The sequence below is a fragment of the Salarias fasciatus genome, chromosome 1 (assembly GCF_902148845.1).
Source record: "Salarias fasciatus chromosome 1, fSalaFa1.1, whole genome shotgun sequence".
Lineage (NCBI taxonomy): Eukaryota > Metazoa > Chordata > Actinopteri > Blenniiformes > Blenniidae > Salarias > Salarias fasciatus.
This window is the reverse complement of record NC_043745.1, coordinates 40,723,112-40,746,684: the sequence shown is the minus strand read 5'-3', so window position 1 is coordinate 40,746,684 and position 23,573 is coordinate 40,723,112. Positions and strand designations below refer to the sequence as shown.

General features: G+C 54.1%; 1 protein-coding gene across 1 annotated transcript; it reads right to left on the bottom strand.

Annotated features, from left to right (window-relative positions):
* Window positions 1-278: 278 nt before the first annotated feature.
* cngb1a (cyclic nucleotide gated channel subunit beta 1a) lies at window positions 279-18,510 on the bottom strand. Its single transcript, XM_030093327.1, has 15 exons — window positions 18,489-18,510; window positions 18,214-18,432; window positions 16,424-16,632; window positions 14,588-14,638; window positions 13,975-14,061; window positions 11,059-11,123; window positions 10,815-10,937; window positions 10,583-10,724; window positions 10,021-10,180; window positions 9,672-9,769; window positions 9,101-9,184; window positions 7,766-7,884; window positions 7,524-7,670; window positions 4,333-4,519; window positions 279-515 (listed from the first exon to the last, which is right to left on the bottom strand). The coding sequence occupies exons 1-15, from the start codon at window positions 18,508-18,510 to the stop codon at window positions 279-281; spliced, it is 1,950 nt and encodes a 649-aa protein (XP_029949187.1).
* Between the last annotated feature and the right edge of the window lie 5,063 nt (window positions 18,511-23,573).

Genomic DNA, 23,573 nt, shown 5'->3' with positions numbered 1-23,573 from the left:
TTTCACAGTTTTCCCGCCTTTTCAGTCTGTTGTCCCACTTTGTCGCCGTAGTTTGACCTTTGACCCAGAGTGAATGTCAGATGATGAGGAATCAAAATAATGCATAAACAGCATGGAGGTCACCAGAGGTCACCAGACGTCACCAGAGGTCATCAGAGGTCATCAGAGGTCATCAGAGGTCATCAGAGGTCATCAGAGGTCACCCCATCATGGACTGAATTCAGCTCGCAGCCTGTCCCCCCCTGTCTTTCTCCCCTCCTCCATCGTCCCTCTTCAGGTCAGTCCTTCTTCCCCTCCCCCTCTGGCCCCTCCCCCTCTGGCCCCTCCCCCTCCACCGCCATCTCCACGGTCAGAAGCTCCTCCCCTTTGTGTCGCGGCGTCATCCTGATGAGGACGGAGCTGTCAGCGGTCTCCGACACCGTGTCCTGTCCGTCCTCCGGGGCGGGGCTGAGGGGGACGGGCGAGCGGCGGTGCATAGGCGAGGGGGGCGGGACCGGGGAGATGGAGGGCGGAGCCTGAGCAGACAAAACACGGGATTGGTCCTCTGAACATCACCACCACCAGCGTATCAGTCACAGGAGGACACGTCCACCAGCGCTACGTCAAACCCTGCTGTCTGATGCTAGAGGAAGCTAAATGCTGTCTGATGCTAGAGGAAGCTAAATGCTGTCTGATGCTAGCTGAAGCTCAATGCTGTCTGATGCTAGCTGAAGCTCAATGCTGTCTGATGCTAGAGGAAGCTAAATGCTGTCTGATGCTAGCTGAAGCTCAATGCTGTCTGATGCTAGAGGAAGCTAAATGCTGTCTGATGCTAGCTGAAGCTCAATGCTGTCTGATGCTAGCTGAAGCTCAATGCTGTCTGATGCTAGAGGAAGCTAAATGCTGTCTGAAGCTAGCTGAAGCTCAATGCTGTCTGAAGCTAGCTGAAGCTAAATGCTGTCTGAAGCTAGCTGAAGCTCAATGCTGTCTGATGCTAGCTGAAGCTAAATGCTGTCTGAAGCTAGCTGAAGCTCAATGCTGTCTGATGCTAGCTGAAGCTCAATGCTGTCTGAAGCTAGCTGAAGCTCAATGCTGTCTGATGCTAGAGGAAGCTAAATGCTGTCTGATGCTAGAGGAAGCTAAATGCTGTCTGATGCTAGAGGAAGCTAAATGCTGTCTGATGCTAGAGGAAGCTAAATGCTGTCTGATGCTAGCTGAAGCTCAATGCTGTCTGATGCTAGCTGAAGCTCAATGCTGTCTGATGCTAGAGGAAGCTAAATGCTGTCTGATGCTAGAGGAAGCTAAATGCTGTCTGATGCTAGCTGAAGCTCAATGCTGTCTGATGCTAGCTGAAGCTCAATGCTGTCTGATGCTAGAGGAAGCTAAATGCTGTCTGATGCTAGCTGAAGCTCAATGCTGTCTGATGCTAGCTGAAGCTCAATGCTGTCTGATGCTAGAGGAAGCTAAATGCTGTCTGAAGCTAGCTGAAGCTCAATGCTGTCTGAAGCTTGCTGAAGCTCAATGCTGTCTGATGCTAGAGGAAGCTAAATGCTGTCTGATGCTAGCTGAAGCTCAATGCTGTCTGAAGCTAGCTGAAGCTAAATGCTGTCTGAAGCTAGCTGAAGCTCAATGCTGTCTGATGCTAGCTGAAGCTAAATGCTGTCTGAAGCTAGCTGAAGCTCAATGCTGTCTGATGCTAGCTGAAGCTCAATGCTGTCTGAAGCTAGCTGAAGCTCAATGCTGTCTGAAGCTAGCTGAAGCTAAATGCTGTCTGATGCTAGAGGAAGCTCAATGCTGTCTGATGCTAGCTGAAGCTGAACAGTGTCTGATGCTAGAGGAAGCTCAATGCTGTCTGAAGCTAGCTGAAGCTAAATGCTGTCTGATGCTAGAGGAAGCTCAATGCTGTCTGAAGCTAGCTGAAGCTCAATGCTGTCTGAAGCTAGCTGAAGCTAAATGCTGTCTGATGCTAGAGGAAGCTCAATGCTGTCTGATGCTAGCTGAAGCTGGACAGTGTCTGATGCTAGCTGAAGCTCAATGCTGTCTGATGCTAGCTGAAGCTCAATGCTGTCTGATGCTAGCTGAAGCTGGACAGTGTCTGATGCTAGCTGAAGCTCAATGCTGTCTGATGCTAGCGGAAGCTCAATGCTGTCTGATGCTAGAGGAAGCTCAATGCTGTCTGATGCTAGCTGAAGCTCAATGCTGTCTGATGCTAGCTGAAGCTCAATGCTGTCTGAAGCTAGCTGAAGCTCAATGCTGTCTGAAGCTAGCTGAAGCTAAATGCTGTCTGATGCTAGAGGAAGCTCAATGCTGTCTGATGCTAGCTGAAGCTGAACAGTGTCTGATGCTAGCTGAAGCTCAATGCTGTCTGAAGCTAGCTGAAGCTAAATGCTGTCTGATGCTAGAGGAAGCTCAATGCTGTCTGAAGCTAGCTGAAGCTCAATGCTGTCTGAAGCTAGCTGAAGCTAAATGCTGTCTGATGCTAGAGGAAGCTCAATGCTGTCTGATGCTAGCTGAAGCTGGACAGTGTCTGATGCTAGCTGAAGCTCAATGCTGTCTGATGCTAGCTGAAGCTCAATGCTGTCTGATGCTAGCTGAAGCTGGACAGTGTCTGATGCTAGCTGAAGCTCAATGCTGTCTGATGCTAGCGGAAGCTCAATGCTGTCTGATGCTAGAGGAAGCTCAATGCTGTCTGATGCTAGCTGAAGCTCAATGCTGTCTGATGCTAGCTGAAGCTCAATGCTGTCTGAAGCTAGCTGAAGCTCAATGCTGTCTGAAGCTAGCTGAAGCTAAATGCTGTCTGATGCTAGAGGAAGCTCAATGCTGTCTGATGCTAGCTGAAGCTGAACAGTGTCTGATGCTAGAGGAAGCTCAATGCTGTCTGATGCTAGCTGAAGCTCAATGCTGTCTGAAGCTAGCTGAAGCTAAATGCTGTCTGATGCTAGAGGAAGCTCAATGCTGTCTGAAGCTAGCTGAAGCTCAATGCTGTCTGAAGCTAGCTGAAGCTAAATGCTGTCTGATGCTAGAGGAAGCTCAATGCTGTCTGATGCTAGCTGAAGCTAAATGCTGTCTGATGCTAGCTGAAGCTGGACAGTGTCTGATGCTAGCTGAAGCTCAATGCTGTCTGATGCTAGCTGAAGCTCAATGCTGTCTGATGCTAGCTGAAGCTGGACAGTGTCTGATGCTAGCTGAAGCTCAATGCTGTCTGATGCTAGCTGAAGCTGGACAGTGTCTGATGCTAGAGGAAGCTCAATGCTGTCTGATGCTAGCTGAAGCTCAATGCTGTCTGATGCTAGCTGAAGCTCAATGCTGTCTGATGCTAGAGGAAGCTCAATGCTGTCTGATGCTAGAGGAAGCTCAATGCTGTCTGATGCTAGCTGAAGCTCAATGCTGTCTGATGCTAGCTGAAGCTGGACAGTGTCTGATGCTAGCTGAAGCTCAATGCTGTCTGATGCTAGCTGAAGCTGGACAGTGTCTGATGCTAGAGGAAGCTCAATGCTGTCTGATGCTAGCTGAAGCTCAATGCTGTCTGATGCTAGCTGAAGCTCAATGCTGTCTGAAGCTAGCTGAAGCTCAATGCTGTCTGAAGCTAGCTGAAGCTAAATGCTGTCTGATGCTAGAGGAAGCTCAATGCTGTCTGATGCTAGCTGAAGCTGAACAGTGTCTGATGCTAGAGGAAGCTCAATGCTGTCTGATGCTAGCTGAAGCTCAATGCTGTCTGAAGCTAGCTGAAGCTCAATGCTGTCTGATGCTAGCTGAAGCTCAATGCTGTCTGAAGCTAGCTGAAGCTCAATGCTGTCTGAAGCTAGCTGAAGCTAAATGCTGTCTGATGCTAGAGGAAGCTCAATGCTGTCTGAAGCTAGCTGAAGCTCAATGCTGTCTGAAGCTAGCTGAAGCTAAATGCTGTTTGATGCTAGAGGAAGCTCAATGCTGTCTGATGCTAGCTGAAGCTGGACAGTGTCTGATGCTAGCTGAAGCTCAATGCTGTCTGATGCTAGCTGAAGCTCAATGCTGTCTGATGCTAGCTGAAGCTCAATGCTGTCTGATGCTAGCTGAAGCTGGACAGTGTCTGATGCTAGAGGAAGCTCAATGCTGTCTGATGCTAGCTGAAGCTCAATGCTGTCTGATGCTAGAGGAAGCTAAATGCTGTCTGGTGCTAGCTGGAGCTGGACAGTGTCTGATGCTAGCTGAAGCTAAATGGTATCTGATGCCAGCTGATGCTAGCTGAAGCTGGAAAGTATCTGATGCTAGCTGCTGCTAGCTGCTGCTAGCTGCTGCTAGCTGAAGCTGAACCGTGTCTGCTGCTATCTGCTGCTATCTACTGCTAGCTGCTGCTAGCTGGAGCTGAGCTGGTACCTGTGCAGCGCCCTCCGGTGGTCTGTAGGCCTTCTTCAGCCTGGCGAAGCTGCCCTCCATGCCGGCCTTCTCCGTCACCTGCAGCGCCGCCCGGAACATCTCGGGGGTGTCGGGCCGGGGGGGGATCACCGCCGCCGCCTCCTTCGCCGCCTTCTCGTCCGGTTTCTTGTCTTTGGTGAGCATGGTCCTGCGGAGACGGGCGGAGACGAGCCGGTGAGACGCCGTCTCCGCCTCCGCCGAGGAGGATCAAGACTGATCCGACCCCCTTCTGGAGCAGATTACTGCCTAATCCTGCCCAGGACCCGGGACCACGACCAGCTGCCGGGAGGGCTGAGAGACATGCAGGTCAGGTCAGTAGGGCTGCAGGTCTGAGGCCAGGTTCAGGACCAGGCTCAGGACCAGGTTCTGGACCAGGTTCTGGACCAGGTTCAGGACCAGGTTCAGGACCAGGTTCAGGACCAGGTTCTGGACCAGGTTCAGGACCAGGCTCAGGACCAGGTTCTGGACCAGGTTCAGGACCAGGTTCAGGACCAGGTTCAGGACCAGGCTCAGGACCAGGTTCTGGACCAGGTTCAGGACCAGGCTCAGGACCAGGCTCAGGACCAGGTTCTGGACCAGGTTCAGGTCCAGGTTCAGGACCAGGTTCAGGAGCAGGTTCTGGACCAGGTTCAGGACCAGGCTCAGGACCAGGTTCTGGACCAGGTTCTGGACCAGGTTCAGGACCAGGCTCAGGACCAGGTTCTGGACCAGGTTCAGGTCCAGGTTCAGGACCAGGTTCAGGACCAGGTTCAGGAGCAGGTTCAGGACAAGCTGCAGGAAACTATATGATACAAACATTAACCATGGTGGAACATGGAGAATATGGACCAGGGCCAGAACCCTGAACCCTGCTAGACCTGGACCTGGACCTGATGTGGACCAGCAGGACTCTCTGGTCTCAACACTGTTTTTCTCACGCTGAAAAAAAAAGAAAAAGGTAACTTTTCCCAGTGCTCCGCTGCTGTGGACCCGTCAAACACGCCCGTCACTCATTTTCAAAATGCCGATTAATTCACAAAAATAACCTGATTTTACAGGTCAAAGGTAAAACAACAAGAACTCCCTGCAACTGTGAAAAAACACAACATTTCTGTTCTTTTACAAAGAAACCCAATTAGAAATATGGATATTCATCGTTGAAATACGTTATCAGGTGTATCGAAATGTCACTATTTTTTCTGTTATTTAAAGGAGTAAACTGTGAAATTCAACTTTTCAACTCTAAAAAAAAGAAAAAAAATCCCTTAAAATTACATGCAAATTAATAGTTAAAAATATTGTAATTTCACAAATATTTTACAGTTATATACAGAAATAAACTGTAAAATTAAACTTAACTCAAAAAAAGAGGGAAAAATCATGACAATCGTTAAAATTACAGAAGAACTGATTTTGTTTTGTTCATCATCTGTTCTGAAAGAAGAATCCCCTTCAATAAATTCATTGTTTCATAACGTTAAAGTCCGAGTAAAGCAGAAATACATTTGTGTTATAAGTTTGTCACACTGCATAAACATGTGTCATTAACCACTGAGCCAAATGTGAATGATTAAAAAAATTGCTAAGTATATAAAATAAGGTCTCAAAATCATGTAAAAACCAGCTCTTCTCTCTGCTGTGACACGCTGGGGGCGTGTCAGCTGGAAGCCTGGAGCCACGCCCACAGGAGGGGAGCCGCCTCCAGCTGGGTCCCTCTCAGGAGGCTGTTAGCTAAGCTAACGCTAACAAGCTAGCGCTAACAGCCTGAGACGGACCCAGCCCGACCAGTTTGAGCCATCAGAGCCCAAACTGACTGAGTCAGATGCTGAGGAGCTCAGCCTCGTTCCTCAGTCTCCATCAGAACGCTCATTTATGTGTTTTAACTAACCAGTGGGATTCCCCCGGGCCGCACCAGTTCTCAGCCAGCTGGGTCCGCGGTGGGGAGATCCGCGGGAAGGGCCCGGCGCGCGTCCAGAGTCGCCGCCGCCGACCGCCGACCCGACCCCCTCCGAAACCGACCCGCCTTCCGCGGCGGCGTCGGACACCGCCCCGCGGAGGAACCCCCGCGACCCCCGGGGAGAAGGCCTCCCGGACCCGGACGCGCCTCGCGGCGCGGTGGCGGGCCCGGGGTGAGCCCCCCCCCAGGGAGGCGGGCCACACGGGTGTATTTAGCTCACGGCATGTTACCCTGCACACTGTGGACCCAGGGAAGATGCAGGAGCGGCGTGGAGGGGACAGGCCTGGTTAGCTGGCTGGTTAGCTAGCTGCAAACTGTCGTACGAGATGCTGTCCGAGACTCGAAAGCTAGCGGGAAATGTTAATGCACTAGATGTTTTTATATCGCTCAGCATCCGGGGGGCGGGTTTATGCTAATGAGGGCCCCGTTATGTAACGCGGCCCTCATTTCTGACCCGCCCATTAAATCCTGAACACAGAAGCGCTGCAAAAAGTCTGTGAAGTCTACCTCCAACATGAAATCATTAACGTAGGAATGGCTTTTATATGTTGTAAAGAAACACATTTATGACCTATTTAAGGTGTTCAGAAGAAAATGGCTGATTTTGCTTTACTCGGACTTTGAATGAAAGTCGGCGACTTGTAGAGAAATCCTCTACAACAGAACAACCGTTCTGTCAGTCCTCTGCAGGCCAGTGGAGGAGGTTGCCAGATCTGTCGATCTAACCCGTAAATGAATCTGAAACTTGTAGAAAGCGGCTCAAACCTCCATCTCGGTTGAAAATGCAGGTTAAAACCGTATTTGTCTGATAAAAAACACTTCAGCACCAACAAGCTTCCGTCGGTCTTTCACCAAACTTTGTGACAAATTTACCAGTAGTTTTTTTTTTTTTTTTTTTTTCAGTGTGAGAAAAACTGAGTGTGGCGAGACGAAAGACCCAAATGTGTGACCGAGAGCTCAGTGCTGAGACCGGAGGGTCCTGCCAGTCCTCGACTGGATCCCGGTAAACCTGGACCTGTTAGGGTCAGGGTCAGGTTCAGGGTCAGGGTCAGGGTCAGGGTCAGGTTCAGGTTCAGGGTCAGGGTCAGGGTCAGGGTCAGGTTCAGGGTCAGGGTCAGGGTCAGGGTCAGGTTCAGGGTCAGGGTCAGGGTCAGGGTCAGGTTCAGGTTCAGGGTCAGGGTCAGGGTCAGGGTCAGGTTCAGGGTCAGGGTCTCACTTGGCCTTCTTGCGGAGCAGCTTCTGGGACTCGGGGTAGTGGACCAGGATCTCGGCCAGGTCCTTCTTGTCCAGGATGAACAGGTTGGCGAATCCGTGAGCCTTGACGTTGGCGGTGCGCCGGTTTCCTCCGCCCCCCGCCAGCAGACTGACCAATCAGAGAGCAGAGAGGGTGAGGGACCCGACAGGACACCAAAACAGGTCCAAGACACACACACACACACACACACACACACTCCTCACCTGATCTCTCCGAACACTGATCCGGCTCTGATGGTGACAAACACCGTCTGCAGGTCTGGACCGCCGACCACCTGGACCTCCCCCTGCTTGATGATGTACATCTCCCTGCCAATCTCCCCCTGACACACGCACGCACACACACACACACACACACACACACACACACACACACACACACACACACACACACACACACACACACACACACACACACACACACACACAGTCTTGTATTTCTATCCTTGTGGGGACCGTCCATTGACTCCCATTCATGTCTAGCCCCTAACCCTGACCCTTACCCTAACCCTAACCCACACCACAACAAAGCCTAACCCTAAAGAAATGTTTTTGCACTTTTACTTTTTTCAGTAACAACAACATGGTCAAGAAAACACTGTTTCTCCTACTGAGGACCGGAAAAAGGTCCCACAAGGCACGTCGTTCCACGTTTTGCTATCCTTGTGGGGACATTTGGCCCCGACAAGGATAGAAATACGAGAACGCTCACAGGCACAGCTTAGAGTTTAGAGACACACACACAGTTTAGAGATCATGCAAATGAGACTGCTGTCCAGCTGTCTCCAGTGTTCAGGGACGTCTTCAGGACCTCACTGGAGACAGGTCATGTCCCCGTCTGCTTCAAGGCCTCCACCATCGTCCCCGTCCTCAAGAGACCCTGGACGGCAGGACTCTAACTACAGACCTGCCGTCCTGACCTCAGTGGTGATGGAGTTATTTAGACAGACTGCAGAAAGTCCACTCTGGACAGGCTCCTCCCACTCTGGTCAGGCTCCTCCCACTCTGGACAGGCTCCTCCCACTCTGGTCAGGCTCTTCCCACTCTGATCAGGCTCCTCCCACTCTGGACAGGCTCCTCCCACTCTGGTCAGGCTCTTCCCACTCTGATCAGGCTCCTCCCACTCTGGACAGGCTCCTCCCACTCTGGTCAGGCTCCTCCCACTCTGGTCAGGCTCCTCCCACTCTGATCAGGCTCCTCCTGCTCTGGACAGGCTCCTCCCACTCTGGACAGGCCCCTCCCACTCTGATCAGGCTCCTCCCACTCTGGTCAGGCTCCTCCCTCTCTGGTCAGGCCCCTCCCACTCTGATCAGGCTCCTCCCACTCTGGTCTCTCCTCTGGAAGGAGGTTCCGGTTCCACCAGCACCAGAACCTCAAGACACTAGAACAGTTTCTTCCCCTCTGCCACAGCTTATGAGCAAGACCTCAGTCCACGACTGACAACCACCAAAACAAAATTCTCGTCCAGGGACTGTACCGGATCAGTGGGACCAGTGGGACCAGTGGGATCAGGATCAGGTGGACCAATCGGATCCTCACCTTCTTGCAGACGAAGTCTCCCGGCAGGTAAACCACGGACTTGAGCCTGGTCAGCATGTCGAACACCATCTGTCTGTCGCAGCCCTGAAACACACGGCAGCGCCCGGCTGACTCCGTTTCCACGGCAACCGCTTCAGCGAAGACACACAACTCTGACTGCCTCTGGAGTCCGTTTCCATGACGACAACTCAGAGTCACTGAGACAACCAGTGGAAACGAAGCTTTCTGGAGGCGCTGGAGCTCGTTCAGTCCTGGTCCAGGTTCTCTGGTCCTGGTCCAGGTTCTCTGGTCCTGGTCCAGGTTCTCTGGTCCTGGTCCAGGTTCTCTGGTCCTGGTCCAGGTTCTCTGGTCTATAGTTCTCTGAATATCTGGTAATGGTCCAGGTTCAGTAAACTATAGCGAGAAGACTTCTGTAAACTACACTCAGACTGCGGTTCTCTAAAGTACAGTCGGACTGCAGTTCTCTAAAGTACAGTCGGACTGCAGTTCTCTAAAGTACAGTCGGACTGCGGTTCTCTAAAGTACAGTCGGACTGCGGTTCTCTAAAGTACAGTCGGACTGCGGTTCTCACCTGGAACAGAGCCACCTTGCTGACGATGGAGTAGTTCACGTCGACGGCGATGTCGAGTCTCATCTTGGTCGGAAGTTGAACCAACAACTCCTGCTCATCTGCAGAAGAACCAGCAGAACCCAACACCGTCAGGTTCTACTGTAGTGTTCACCGCGGACCTTTAGCAACAGTAACTAAGGGGCGGGGCTTTAGCAACAGTAACTAAGGGGCGGGGCTTTAGCAACAGTAACTAAGGGGCGGGGCTTTGCTTGTTGGGATTAAAGTGTGATGCGTTTTGATCTCTGTCTGACAGGATGCGGTGGTAGGCGGGGCTACCTGCTGGCATACCGCGGTGGGCGGGGCTACTTACCCAGCATGCCCTGGCTCTTCCAGGTGTAGTCGTACCAGGTCTTGATGCGGTTCTGGACCTCCCTGGGGATGCTGTAGGAGTTCATGTACTTGACCGTGCTGTCCATGCAGGCCCGGTAGTAGTTCTCTCCCGCCGTCGCCGCGCCGACCACGTCCCGCATCTGAGGACCAGGACCAGGACCAGAACCAGAACCAGAACATGAACCACATCCAGATCTGTATCAACGTCCAAACTGATCCAGATCTGAAAACGGGAACTGGATGTGATTCAGATCGAAACCACAACGTCATCTACAGAACCTCAATCAGGATCAAGTCCAGGTCTAGATCTACATCAGAACCACACCTAGATCCAGAAGCAGACCATGTGAGGTGGACTCACCTGGATCTGGTTGTGGACCTTGTTCCGGAACAGGTGGGGGGGAACTCACGAGGTCTGGCTCTGGACCTGGTTCTAGACCAGGTGGGGGGACTGGATCTGGTTCTGGGCCAGGTCCTGGACCAGGTGGGGGACTCACCGGGTCTGATTCTGGACCAGGTCCTGGACCAGGTCGGAGACTCACCTGTCCGATCATGATGGAGAAGGCGAAAACCCCGACGAAGTAGTTGATGAGCTGGAAGCAGATCTCGAAGACCGTGGTCGGGTCCGGGAGCCCCCCGATGGTGATCAGGGTCTTCACCGCAAAGTAGTAGCAGCGGATGTACCTGGGGGGGCGGGAGACCGGGCCGGACTCAGAGACCAGGGTCCAGGTCCAGGGGGTCGGAGGGGTCTGGGGGGCAGAGTGAGGGTCTTACGCGTTCCCCTTCCCGTTGTAGACCCACTTGGTGGAACCCAGACCCTCGTAGTCCGACCCCCAGTAGAACAGGCAGGCGTTGATGTGCAGCGAGTAGAGCAGGTAGGTGGAGGTCCGGATCACCCTGACACACACACACACACACACACACACACACACACACACACACACACACACACACACACAGGAAGTGAAGAGGTGGGGACAGCACAGCGCCGGGTCATCGGTGTAGAGGGACGTTCTACCTGTAGATGTAGGCCTTCTTCATCACCGCCTCCATACGGTCGTTGAACTCGAAGAAGACTATGTACTGAAGCAGAGGAAGAGGAAGAGGAGGAGGAGGAGAAGAAGAAGGAGAAGAAGAAGAACAAGGAGAACAAGGAGAAGAAGAAAAAGAGGATGAAGAAGGAGGAGGAGGAGAACAAGAACAATCAATCAATCAAATGTTATTCATCAAGCGCCTTCCAACAGCCAAAAGGAGCACAAGGCGCTTAACAGAGTAAAATAAAATCAGTAAATAAAAACACTTTAAAGGTGCATTAAGGAGTTTTTCAGCTTTAAAAATACTTATTTTCCACCATAAATATGTTCCAAATATTCAACGATGTGTCCAATGTGTCCTGATATGTTCATTGCCAGCACCGCTAACAGCGCTGAACTGTCACTTGAGAGTCACAGTGCCGGTCCGGCTCCAGAGTTTTTGGGGGGAGAATTTGAGATGATGTGACGTGATGCGCCTCCCGCTGGCCTGATTTCCTTAGGTTTCATTTTGTCGCCATTGCTTCGCCAGATGCTCAGCGAGCAGCAGCTGAGCAGGATGAGGATGGATCTTCCAGAAAGTGAGAACAGACCGGCTTCTAGCACTGCCACAACTCCACCAGACCCACCAGGAAAAACACACTCAAATTTTACTGGAGGGCTACTAAAAGAGCGAGGAAGGAGTTCCCCTCTTCCGTACACGTACATTAACATTAAAGACATTAAGTTCAGGGAGAGATTGTAAATGTAACGGAAGAGAGTTCCAGAGCTTCGGGCCAAGAACAGCAAAAGAGCAGTAACCAAACTTTCTATTTCGCCCTGGGGACGACCAAGGAGGTGTTGGCTCGACGAGCAGAGTGTCCTGGCAGGGTGATACATTCCCAACAGCTCTGAGATGTGGTGGTGGTGGTGGTGGTGGGGGGGGGGGGGGGGGGGGGGGGGGGATGCCCATTATAGCCAAAAACACAAACAACAGAATCTTGTCTTGGACTCGGACATGCACCGGGAGCCAGCGGAGAGCTTGAAGGACCGGAGTCATGCGAGTGTGTCGAGGAGTTGGAGATGAGACGAGCTGTTCTGAACCAACTGGAGTTCATGGAGGAGTGAGAGAGTCCAGCGGAAAGGCCGTTACAAGAGTCAAGCCTTGAGCTGATGACAGCATGAGCAGGAACAAGAACAAGGAGGAGGGGGAGGAGAAGAAAAAGAGGATGATGAAGGAGAAGAAGAAGAAAAATTAAAGCTGCAAGCGGCGTCAAAAAGCCCTCGCCCGCTGCTTACCTGACCCGCCCCGTTTTATTCTTTCATTGATGTTTTTTGACCTGCATGTGTGTGCATGCGTTAAATTTGGCACGTTTCCATGGTAACAAGTAAATTTAATCTAATGGAAGATTTTTCACTTGGGCCCATTAGAATAACATGGGGAACTTCACCCATTGCCACGGCAACACCGGTGACATTACAATATGGTTACCGTTTGCTTTTTTGACGGGGACCACATGAAGGAATTATCACCCAAATTTCCTTCATTTCTGAAAAAATAATATTTTACTCCCCATACAGATATTCTTTTTATTCTGTAGGGGGCGCTGTAATGCCGATTGTAAAAATGTCACTGTCAATGTGTCCAGATAGGAAGGGTGAATAAGTGTTTAAAATTTGCTTGAGATTGGATTCGTTATGTAGGAATGGCAGCCATTTATCACACTGAAAAAATGGCAAAATTTGACATCAACTTTGCGGCGTTGCCACGCGGAAACCGTGATCTGAAGATTTGTGATTTGGATAACTTTTAATTGTCTACTTGTGTAGATGGTGTCCACCAAATTTCAGCTCATTTGGAGAAGCGTGCGATCGAAACGAACATTTTGTACGACATCCTGGAAAACGCTGACTCAGCATTTTTGAAAATTCAATCCCAGCTCGCTGCTTTCCTGCTGTTCTGAGGTCGGGGTCATAATAATATTTTTTGTTTGTCCTGACAAGGCGCATGTGTATACCGAATTTTGTGGCTGTACGACAAAGTTTATTGCGGACTCCCTCCCATTGACGCAATGCATTTTGGGTTTTGCAGGTGGCGCTGTAGAGCCAATTTTTAAATCCCAATATTGAAACACATATTTAAAAAAATTTTCACCGGAACTGAATTTTGTGCAAAATTTGGTGAGTTTTCGAGCATGTTCAGGGGGTCAAATTCCAGTTTAGAGAGCAGAAGAAGAAGAAGACAAGCCGGACGCGTCTGTGAGGAGTTTGAGAGTGTGAATGTCTGTGGTCGAGCATAGCGCTCGACAAGTCATGTTTGTGTGTGAGAGTGTGTGTGCGTTTTTTGTATTTGTACACGTGTGTATGAGTGCATGTCGGGGTGTGTGTGTCTGGACATGTTGGCCTATGTCTGAGGTCGAGTGCTGTGCGCTCGACTTGTCATTTTTGTGTGTTTTGAGTGTGTGAAAGGCCTGTGGTCGAGCGCTACGGGCTCGACAAGTCGTGTGTGTGTGTGTGTTTTTGTGTTTGTACATGTGTACGTGTGAGTGTATGTCGGTGTGTGTGTGTCTGGACATGTTAGACCTATGTCTGTGGACTTTTCATTCTTGTGTGTTTTGAGTGTGTGAAAGGCCTTTGGTCTGGTCGTTGTCTGTGATGCAGAAACAATCGGCCCTTGGCAGGCCAGGGGCCAAGGGCCTAACAAGATGATGGAGGAGAAGAAGAAGAAGAAGAAGAAGAAGAAGGAGGAGGAGGAGGAGGAGGAGGAGGAGGAGGAGGAGGAGGAGGAGATGATGAAGAAGGAGAAGAAAAAGAAGAAGAAGGAGTAGGAGGAGGAGGAAGAGGAAGAGGAAGAGGAGGAAGAGTCACAGCTGTCAGTCAGACAGGAACTCCTGCAGATGAAGCTCCGCCCACTTCCTGCTCACCTTCAGCAGACGAGGAAACCGGAGCAGAGAGTTCACTCCTGTGAAGTAGTAGAGGACGTCCAGGGGGACGAGGCTGAGGACGTCCATCTGGACGGACGGACGGACGGACGGACGGACACACACACACACACACACACACACACACACACACACACACACACACGGGTTCAGTGGGGAGAGCGGTCATCTCACAATCGGGAGGTTGCTAGTTCGATTCCTGTCTGCATGTTGAAGTGTCTTTGAACCTCCACTGCCCCCAGTGGACAGACTGAGCAGCAGCCGCCTCCAGCGGTGTGTGAATGTGAGTGAATGGGTGAATGTGATCCTGTACGTTTACCATACACACAGGTCTGAGCCATCAGGGTGGGTGGAGGAGTGTGGGTGGGGGTCTGGGGGTCTGGTCTGAGGTCTGGGGTCTGGGGGTCTGGTCTGAAGGTCTGGGGTCTGGGGGTCTGGTCTGAGGTCTGGGGGTCTGGTCTGGGGGTCTGGTCTGAAGGTCTGGGGTCTGGGGGTCTGGTCTGAAGGTCTGGGGTCTGGTCTGAAGGTCTGGGGCCTGGGGTTCGTGGGTATGGGGGTCTCTGGGGTCTGGTCTGGGTTCTGGGGTCCGGCTCACCTTGAACCTCTCGGTGGTCATGTAATGTTCTCTCATGTCCTTCTTGTCGCACTGGAAAGAAAAGAACATTCAGGTTCAGCAGGTCCCTGCTTCAGACTGTCCCTGGTTCTGGGGATCCCTGCTTCAGACTGTCCCTGGTTCTGGGGATCCCTGCTTCAGACTGTCCCTGGTTCTGGGGATCCCTGCTTCAGACTGTCCCTGGTTCTGGGGATCCCTGCTTCAGACTGTCCCTGGTTCTGGGGATCCCTGCTTCAGACTGTCCCTGGTTCTGGGGATCCCTGCTTCAGACTGTCCCTGGTTCTGGGGGTCCCTGCTTCAGACTGTCCCTGGTTCTGGGGGTCCCTGCTTCAGACTGTCCCTGGTTCTGGGGATCCCTGCTTCAGACTGTCCCTGGTTCTGGGGATCCCTGCTTCAGACTGTCCCTGGTTCTGGGGGTCCCTGCTTCAGACTGTCCCTGGTTCTGGGGGTCCCTGCTTCAGACTGTCCCTGGTTCTGGGGATCCCTGGTTCAGACTGTCCCTGGTTCTGGGGATCCCTGGTTCAGACTGTCCCTGGTTCTGGGGGTCCCTGCTTCAGACTGTCCCTGGTTCTGGGGGTCCCTGCTTCAGACTGTCCCTGGTTCTGGGGGTCCCTGCTTCAGACTGTCCCTGGTTCTGGGGGTCCCTGCTTCAGACTGTCCCTGGTTCTGGGGGTCCCTGCTTCAGACTGTCCCTGGTTCTGGGGGTCCCTGCTTCAGACTGTCCCTGGTTCAGACTGTCCCTGGTTCTGACTGTCCCTGGTTCTGGGGGTCCCTGGTTCAGACTGTCCCTGGTTCAGACTGTCCCTGGTTCTGGGGGTCCCTGGTTCAGACTGTCCCTGGTTCAGACTGTCCCTGGTTCTGACTGTCCCTGGTTCTGGGGACCCTGGTTCTGGTGTCCCTGGTTCAGACTGTCCCTGGTTCTGGGGTCCCTGGTTCAGACTGCCCCTGGTTCTGACTGTCCCTGGTCCTGACTGTCCCTGGTTCTGGGGACCCTGGTTCTGGGGTCCCTGGTTCAGACTGCCCCTGGTTCTGACTGTCCCTGGTTCAGACTGTCCCTGGTCCTGACTGTCCCTGGTTCAGACTGTCCCTGGTCCTGACTGTCCCTGGTTCTGACTGTCCCTGGTTCTGACTGTCCCTGGTTCTGACTGTCCCTGGTTCTGGGGGTCCCTGGTTCAGACTGTCCCTGGTTCAGACTGTCCCTGGTTCTGGGGGTCCCTGCTTCAGACTGTCCCTGGTTCAGACTGTCCCTGGTTCTGACTGTCCCTGGTTCTGGGGACCCTGGTTCTGGTGTCCCTGGTTCAGACTGTCCCTGGTTCTGGGGTCCCTGGTTCAGACTGCCCCTGGTTCTGACTGTCCCTGGTCCTGACTGTCCCTGGTTCTGGGGACCCTGGTTCTGGGGTCCCTGGTTCAGACTGCCCCTGGTTCTGACTGTCCCTGGTTCAGACTGTCCCTGGTCCTGACTGTCCCTGGTTCAGACTGTCCCTGGTCCTGACTGTCCCTGGTTCTGACTGTCCCTGGTTCTGACTGTCCCTGGTTCTGACTGTCCCTGGTTCTGGGGACACTGGTTCTGACTGTCCCTGGTTCAGACTGTCCCTGGTCCTGACTGTCCCTGGTTCTGGGGTCCCTGGTTCTGACTGTCCCTGGTTCAGACTGTCCCTGGTCCTGACTGTCCCTGGTTCTGGGGTCCCTGGTTCTGGGGTCCCTGGTCCTGACTGTCCCTGGTTCAGACTGCCCCTGGTTCAGACTGTCCCTGGTCTTGACTGTCCCTGGTTCTGGGGACCCTGGTTCTGGGGTCCCCGGTCCTCCAGGACGTCTCACCACGATGTCTCCTCCGCGGACGAACTGCAGGCGGGGCTGGAAGACCAGGATGTCCAGGATGTAGACCAGGTCGCAGGTGTAGTCGGCCAGCAGCCACAGGTGCAGGTTCTCGGGGGTCTGGTACGGGAAGGCCCAGCGGACCGGGATCAGCCACACGTTCCAGTTCCAGGCCGCCACCACCAGGAACAGCCAGACCACGTAGATCAGGTCTGCAGGGGGTCGCCATGGCAACAACAACATGCTGTCAGTCCAGGACCAGGACAAGGGACCAGGAGCCAGGAAAAGAACCAGGACCAGGAACCAGAACCAGAGCCAGGAAAAGAACCAGGACCAGGACCAGGAACCAGAACCAGGGACCAGGGTCTGGTTCTGCAGGGTCTGAGCTAGTAGGGTCTGGTTCTACAGAGTCTGGTCCTGCAGGGTCTGGTTCTGCAGGTTCTGGTTCTACAGGGTCTGGGTTTGTGGGGTCTGGTTCTGCAGGGTTTGGTTTTACGGGGGGGGGGGGGTCTGTGGGGTCTGGTTATGCAGGGTCTAGTTCTGCAGGGTGTGGTCCTGCCGGGGTCTGGTTCTGCTGGGGAGGGACTGGTTCTGCAGGGTCTGATTCTGCAGGGTCTGGTCCTGCAGGATCTGGTCCTGCGGGGTCTGGTTCTGCAGGGTCTGGTTCTACAGGGTCTGGTCCTGCGGGGTCTGGTTCGGCTGGGGATAGACTAGTTCTGCAGGGTCTGATTCTGCTGGGGCTGGTCCTGCAGGATCTGGTCCTGCAGGGTCTGGTTCTACAGGGTCTGGTCTGCAGTGTCTGGTCCTGCAGGGTCTGATTCTACAGGGTCTGGTTCTGCAGGGTCTGGTTGTACGAGGTCTGGTTCTGCAGTGTCGGGTTCTACAGGGTCTGGTTCTGCGAGGTCTGGTCTTGCAGGGTCTGGTTCTACAGGGTCTGGTTCTGCGGGGCCTGGTTCTACGGGGTCGGGCTCTGCAGGGTCTGGTTCTACAGGGTCTGGTCTGCAGTGTCTGGTTCTACAGGGTCTGGTTCTACAGGGCCTGGTTCTACGGGGTCTGGCTCTGCAGGGTCTGGTTCTACGAGGTCTGGCTCTGCAGGGTCTGGTTCTACAGGGTCTGGTTCCGCGAGGTCTGGTCCTGCAGGGTCTGGTTCTACAGGGTCTGGTTCTACAGGGCCTGGTTCTACGGGGTCTGGCTCTGCAGGGTCTGGTTCTACGAGGTCTGGCTCTGCAGGGTCTGGTTCTACAGGGTCTGGTTCCGCGAGGTCTGGTCCTGCAGGGTCTGGTTCTACAGGGCCTGGTTCTACAGGGCCTGGTTCTACGGGTTCTGGCTCTGCAGGGTCTGGTTCTACGAGGTCTGGCTCTGCAGGGTCTGGTTCTACAGGGTCTGGTTCTGCAGGGTCTGGTTCTACGGGGTCTGGCTCTGCAGGGTCTGGTTCTACAGCGTCTGGTTCTGCGGGGTCTGGCTCTGCAGCGTCTGGTTCTACGGGGTCTGGCTCTGCAGGGTCTGGTTCTACGGGGTCTGGCTCTGCAGGGTCTGGTTCTACAGCGTCTGGTTCTACGGGGTCTGGCTCTGCAGGGTCTGGTTCTACGAGGTCTGGCTCTGCAGGGTCTGGTTCTACAGGGTCTGGTTCTACAGGGTCTGGTTCTACAGCGTCTGGTTCTACAGCGTCTGGTTCTACGGGGTCTGGCTCTGCAGGGTCTGGTTCTACGGGGTCTGGCTCTGCAGGGTCTGGTTCTACAGCGTCTGGATCTGCGGGGTCTGGTCCTACAGGGTCTGAGTCTGGCCCGACTCACCAGTGAAGGGGTCGATGCTGGAGGGGAAGCGGTAGTCCAGCAGGACCCGGATCCAGACCGGAAGGGGGGGTAGCTGGACTGGGACACCCAGCAGCGGCAGGAGGACCTGCTCCTTCGGCTGGTCCTGCTCCTCCGGTCCCTCTCCTTCCTCTGTCTTCTCGTCTCCGGGGGGAGGGGGTGGGGGAGGGGGCGGGGCAGGGGGCGGGGCTTTGGACGGGGCTGCAAGAACACCACATGACTCAGGTGTGTTGCTATGGTTACCCTTGTTGCTGTACTGCTGTATGTGGATGATGTCATGATTTAAACAGCAGGCTGTCCGTGTGTGTGTGTGTGTGTGTGTGTGTGTGTGTGTGTGTGCTTGTGTGCGTGTGTGTGTGTGTGTGTGTGTGTGTGTATGTCTGTGTGCGTGTGTGTGTGAGTGTGTATGTCTGTGTGCGTGTGTGTGTGAGTGTGTCTGTGTGTGTGCTTGTGTGTGTGTGTGTGTGTGTGTCTGTGTGTGTATGTCTGTGTGCGTGTGTGTGTGTGTGTGCGTGTGTGCGTGTGTGTGTGTGAGTGTGTGTGTGTGTGTGTGTGTGTGTGTGTGTGTGTCTGTATGTGTGTGTGTGCGGGTTTTTCTATCCTTGTGGGGATATTTGGTTCCCACAAGCATAGGAAAACCAGCCTGATGTGCCATTGTGGGACCTTCTTCCGGTCCTCATGAGGGAAACAGTGTTTTCTTGACCATGTTGTTGTTACTGAAACAGTCAAAGGTCAAAACATTTCTTTAGTGTTCGGCTGTGTGGTGGTCAGGGTCAGGGTCAGGGTCAGGGTCAGGGTCAGGGTCAGGGTCAGGGTCAGGGTCAGGGTAAGGGGCTAGACATGAATGGGAGTCAATGGAAGGTCCCCACAAGGATAGAAATGCAAACGTGTGTGTGTGTGTGTGTGTGTGTGTGTGTGTGTGTGTGTGTGTGTGTCCTACAGCCAGAGGGACTGTCCTCCTCGGACTCGTCCGGGTCCACCAGCCGCTCCTTCTGTTTCTCCGTCCGTCCCTTGAACAGCTGGACCAGCTGGTTCAGGCGGTCCTGGACCACCACACTGCTGACGCTGGCAGCCGAGAGGGGGCGGGGCCTGTGGGGGGGGGGCACAGAGACTGGAGACACTGCTGGGGGGGACGGGGTGTGTGTCTTTATGGGTCTCACTCGTCCTCTGCTGCTCTCAGGTCTCCTTGGCTGGACCAGGACTTCAGACCAGATGGGACCAGGTCCTCCTCGTCCTCGTCGGCTGCATGACTGCACGCACACGCACGCACGCACGCACGCACGCACGCACGCACGCACACACACACACACACACACACACACACACGAACAGTCAACTCAACACTTTTCAGCAGCTGCTGTTTAAGTCATGACATCATCATCATGACATCATCCACATACAGCAGCACAGCAAGAAGGGTAACCATAGTAACCATATTGTCTGCAGTAACCATAGAGACAGCAGGACCTGAGACATGCTGTCTCTCCTGCTCTCTCCTTGTGTTTCTTCATGAAGGTCCCCCCCCCTCCCTGTGGGGGTTCAGGACCCAGCAGACCCAGGAGTTGTCAAGGAGTTTACATCAAAAACCGTGACGTTACCCGGTGTGGCGCCACCAGAGCCCCCCCTGGACCCTGACCCCCCCGGAGCCACACCCCCCCCTGGAGCCAGACCCCCCTGGACCCAGACCCCACCCTGGAGCCAGACCCCCCCCGGAGCCACAACCCCCTGGACCCTGACCCCACCCTGGAGCCAGACCCCCCCCCCCTCCAGAGCCAGACCTCCCCGGAGCCACACCCCCCCTAGAGCCTGACCCCACCCTGGAGCCAGACCCCCCCTGTGGACCCAGACCCCACCCTGGAGCCAGACCCCCCCCCCCTGGACCCAGACCCCACCCTGGAGCCACACTCCCCCCTGGAGCCACACCCTCCCTGGAGCCAGACCCCCCCCTGGAGCCAGACCCCCCCCCCCCCCCCCGGAGCCACACCCCCCCTGGAGCCAGACCCCCCCTGAAGCAAGAGCCCCCCCCGGAGCCAGACCCCCCCCCGGAGCCAGACCCCATCCGGGAGCCAGACCCCCCCCCCCCCCCCCCCCGCCTCCAGAGGAGCTGGACCTGCAGCTACGTCAGCAGTGGGAGGAGTTATGTCACCAGGGGGAGGAGCTGTGTCACCAGGGGGAGGAGCTACGTCACCAGGAGGAGGAGCTACGTCACCAGGAGGAAGAGCTATGTCACCAGGGGGAGGAGCTGTGTCACCAGGGGGAGGAGCTACATCACCAGGAGGAGGAGCTACGTCACCAGGGGGAGGAGCTATGTCACAGAAGGAGGAGCTATGTCACCAGGGGGAGGAGCTACATCACCAGGAGGAGGAGCTACGTCACCAGGGGGAGGAGCTATGTCACAGAAGGAGGAGCTATGTCACCAGGGGGAGGAGCTATGTCACCAGGAGGAGGAGCTACGTCACCAGGGGAGGGGCTATGTCACCAGGAGGAGGAGCTATGTCACCAGGGGGAGGAGCTGAGGACGCCTCCCTGGGGACGAGGTCTGGACGTGTCCCCCAGGAGGAAGATGGACGGCTGGAGAGACTTCCTGCTTTCCAGAATGTTTTTTTTCTCCGACCTTTCTCTATTTTCTCTTCTCTCCTGTTTGCTGTTTTGATGGTTTCTCTTCACGAACAGCGAGAACAACAGCCGCAGGCAGATTCCATCACCGTGAGTCACTGACTCTGACTGTAGGAACCACGGAGAAGACATCACTGGTAGTAACTCCATTACCTGCAGTAACCATAGAAACCAAAGGACCCGCAGCAACCACGTCACCGGGTGTAACCATGCTACCTGTAGTAACTGCAGTAACCATAGCAACCATATCTCTGCAGTAACCATAGTAACCATCTGTCCTGCGGTGAGCCACAGAAGCCGTGTTGCCATGGCGACGGAGCTGCTGGCTACCTGAATCGCGGCACCGTCAGCGCTGCTCCCTCCGGCTCGGGGGTGGTGATGATCTGGGGGATGCTGAGTCCCGGTCCAGGAACTAGGTTCTGGTCCGCATCCTCCACCTGGAGCTGTGGTGCTCCGGCAGGTCCCGGACCTCCAGGACCTCCAGGACCTCCAGGAACCACAGAAGAAGAACCAGCATGACGGATTTCTCAAAAATAACGCGAAACAGAGGACACCTTTTAAAGTCTGCAGAATGAACCTGAGCAACCGACTGATGGGAAAGTTTCAGAGAGACAGTGAGACTGGCTGACTTAAGGTGGAATAATTGATTTAAGGTGGAATGGTTTCTTTAAAGTGGAAAGGCTGATTTAAGGTGGAATGGCTGATTTAATGGAGAATGGTTGATTCAAGGTGGAAAGGTTGACTTAAGTACAAAAGCTGATTTAGGGTGGAATTGTTGATTTAAGGTGGAAAGGCTGTTTTAAGGTGGAATGTTTAATGGAGAATAGCTGATTTAAAGGGACTTAAGGCAAGATTTATGAAAAACTACACCTGCATTTCCAGTTTATTCAATGCTAACGGGTCGTGAAGCATTAAAAAACAGGCCGGTCCGCGTACCTGTCTGTTGCCTTATACAGGCTGTGAGCCACAGAATTTGTTGCAGTTCGGGGTCCGAATTTCCCGCGCAGTCGTGGGGATGTGACGTAAACTGATGCTGTACGCGCGTTCCTGCCAGCTCTGGAACAGGAAGAACATGGCCGCCGTGAACACGGACTGAAACACTGCAGCCGGCAGGGTTTCCGCCAGACCTTCTCAGTCCGGGCGCCCCGCCCGCTCTAAATTGTGCAGCGCCCGGACAACGGAGAGGAGAAAACAAACAAACAAACAAACAAACAAAAAAACTCTCCAATGGTCGAACACTGGCAGCTGCGTTCGCTGCGGAAGCACCCCCGCCCCGCCCCCGAACCGGCGGCTCATTAGTAGCATTCCCCGCGGCACCAACCGCCCCCCCCTCCACAAAAAAAAAAAAAAAAAAAAAAAACGCTTCCCCATCCAAACGTTTGTCCTGCAGGAAACCCTGCTGCAGGGATGCAAATGGATTCTTCAGCAGCCATCGAACAACCTGCATCCACTCAAAGCTCACAAAAAAGTGCGACCACGAAGAACAAAAGGACTTCATCAGCGTTTTCTCATGAGTCAAAAAAAAAGACCGAAGCCGGTGCACGCTCCCGTTCCGCCTTGGCTGGTGGCTGCAGTTCCCCACAGCGCCAGCACTGAGGTACATTTTGTAAAGTTGCCTTAAAGGTGCCTTAAGGAGTTTGCACGTTTATGCGAAACAGCGCCCCCTGCAGGCCTTGGGCGTAATGCAGCTTAGTGAAAAACTTGTCCCTGTGGCTCCCGTGCACGGAAGAGAGGAACTCCTTCCTCGCTCGTTTAGCAGCGCTCAGTAAGATGTAAGTGTCTTCTCCCTGGTGGAGTCTGTGTGGAGCTGCAGTGCTAGAAGCCAGTCTGTTCTGACTTCCTGGAAGATCCTGCTCAGTTGTTGCTCACTAAGCATCTGGCGGAGTAACGGCAGACAAAACGAAACCTAACCAGCCGAGCGCACATTACGTCATTCCTTTCAAATTCTCCCCAAAAAACCTCTGGAGCCGGACCGGCACTGTGACTTTCAAGTGATAGTTTAGCCTGTTAGAGGAACTTGTAATGAATCTGTCAGGGCTCATTGGACACATCATTAAACATGTGGAACATATTTATGGTGGAAAATAAGTATTTTAAGGTTGTAAAACTCCTTAATGCACCTTTAAGTCCCTTTAAAGTGAAAAGGCTGATTTAAGGTGGAATGGCTGACTTAATAGAGAATGGCTGATTCGGGGTGGAATGAGGAAGTGCTGCTGCTGCTGAGGAAGCGAGGCAGGAGAGGCGGCGTGAGGCAAAGCCTGAAGCTGCTAACCGAAGCCCCCCGCTGTGAGATCTGGAGCTGCTGCGCCGCGGCTTGCTCCACGGAGGCGCGTGAAGCAGGCCGCGGCTTCCAGGGGCCGAGTTGGGGCCGATTGGGTAAACGGCCCGGAGCTGCTCCACGGAGGCGACGGGAGAGCTCCGGATCTCTGCCCCCGGTGGAGACGCGCTCCGTGCCGGCCGCGGAGCGTGCGGGGAACCGCCGAATAACCACGGAGGCGGAGAGGAGCTCCGCGACGTTCCCATCCGAGATAACTGTGGCGAAGTTAGCACGGTGTCAGAGGAGAGCGAAGCGCAGCAGATCCCAGCAGAGCAGAGCTTTGAGCATCCAACCCCGGACCGAAAGGCAACCCGGGGCGCCACGGGGCGGGGCCCCCCGCCCGGCACGGCGCCCAGCGCCGCCGCCGTTTCAGACGGTTCCACCGACCCAGCGGCCTAGCCTCCAGGCC

Excerpts from the sequence above, each read along its gene's own strand:
- cngb1a (XM_030093327.1), bottom strand. The coding sequence starts at position 18,510 with ATGACATCATCCACATACAGCA. Across the intron at positions 14,639-16,423 it reads TCCGCGGAGGAGACATCGTG|TGCGACAAGAAGGACATGAG; the intron begins GTGAGACGTCCT and ends TTTTCTTTCCAG. Across the intron at positions 10,938-11,058 it reads AAGAAGGCCTACATCTACAG|GGTGATCCGGACCTCCACCT; the intron begins GTAGAACGTCCC and ends TGTGTGTGTCAG.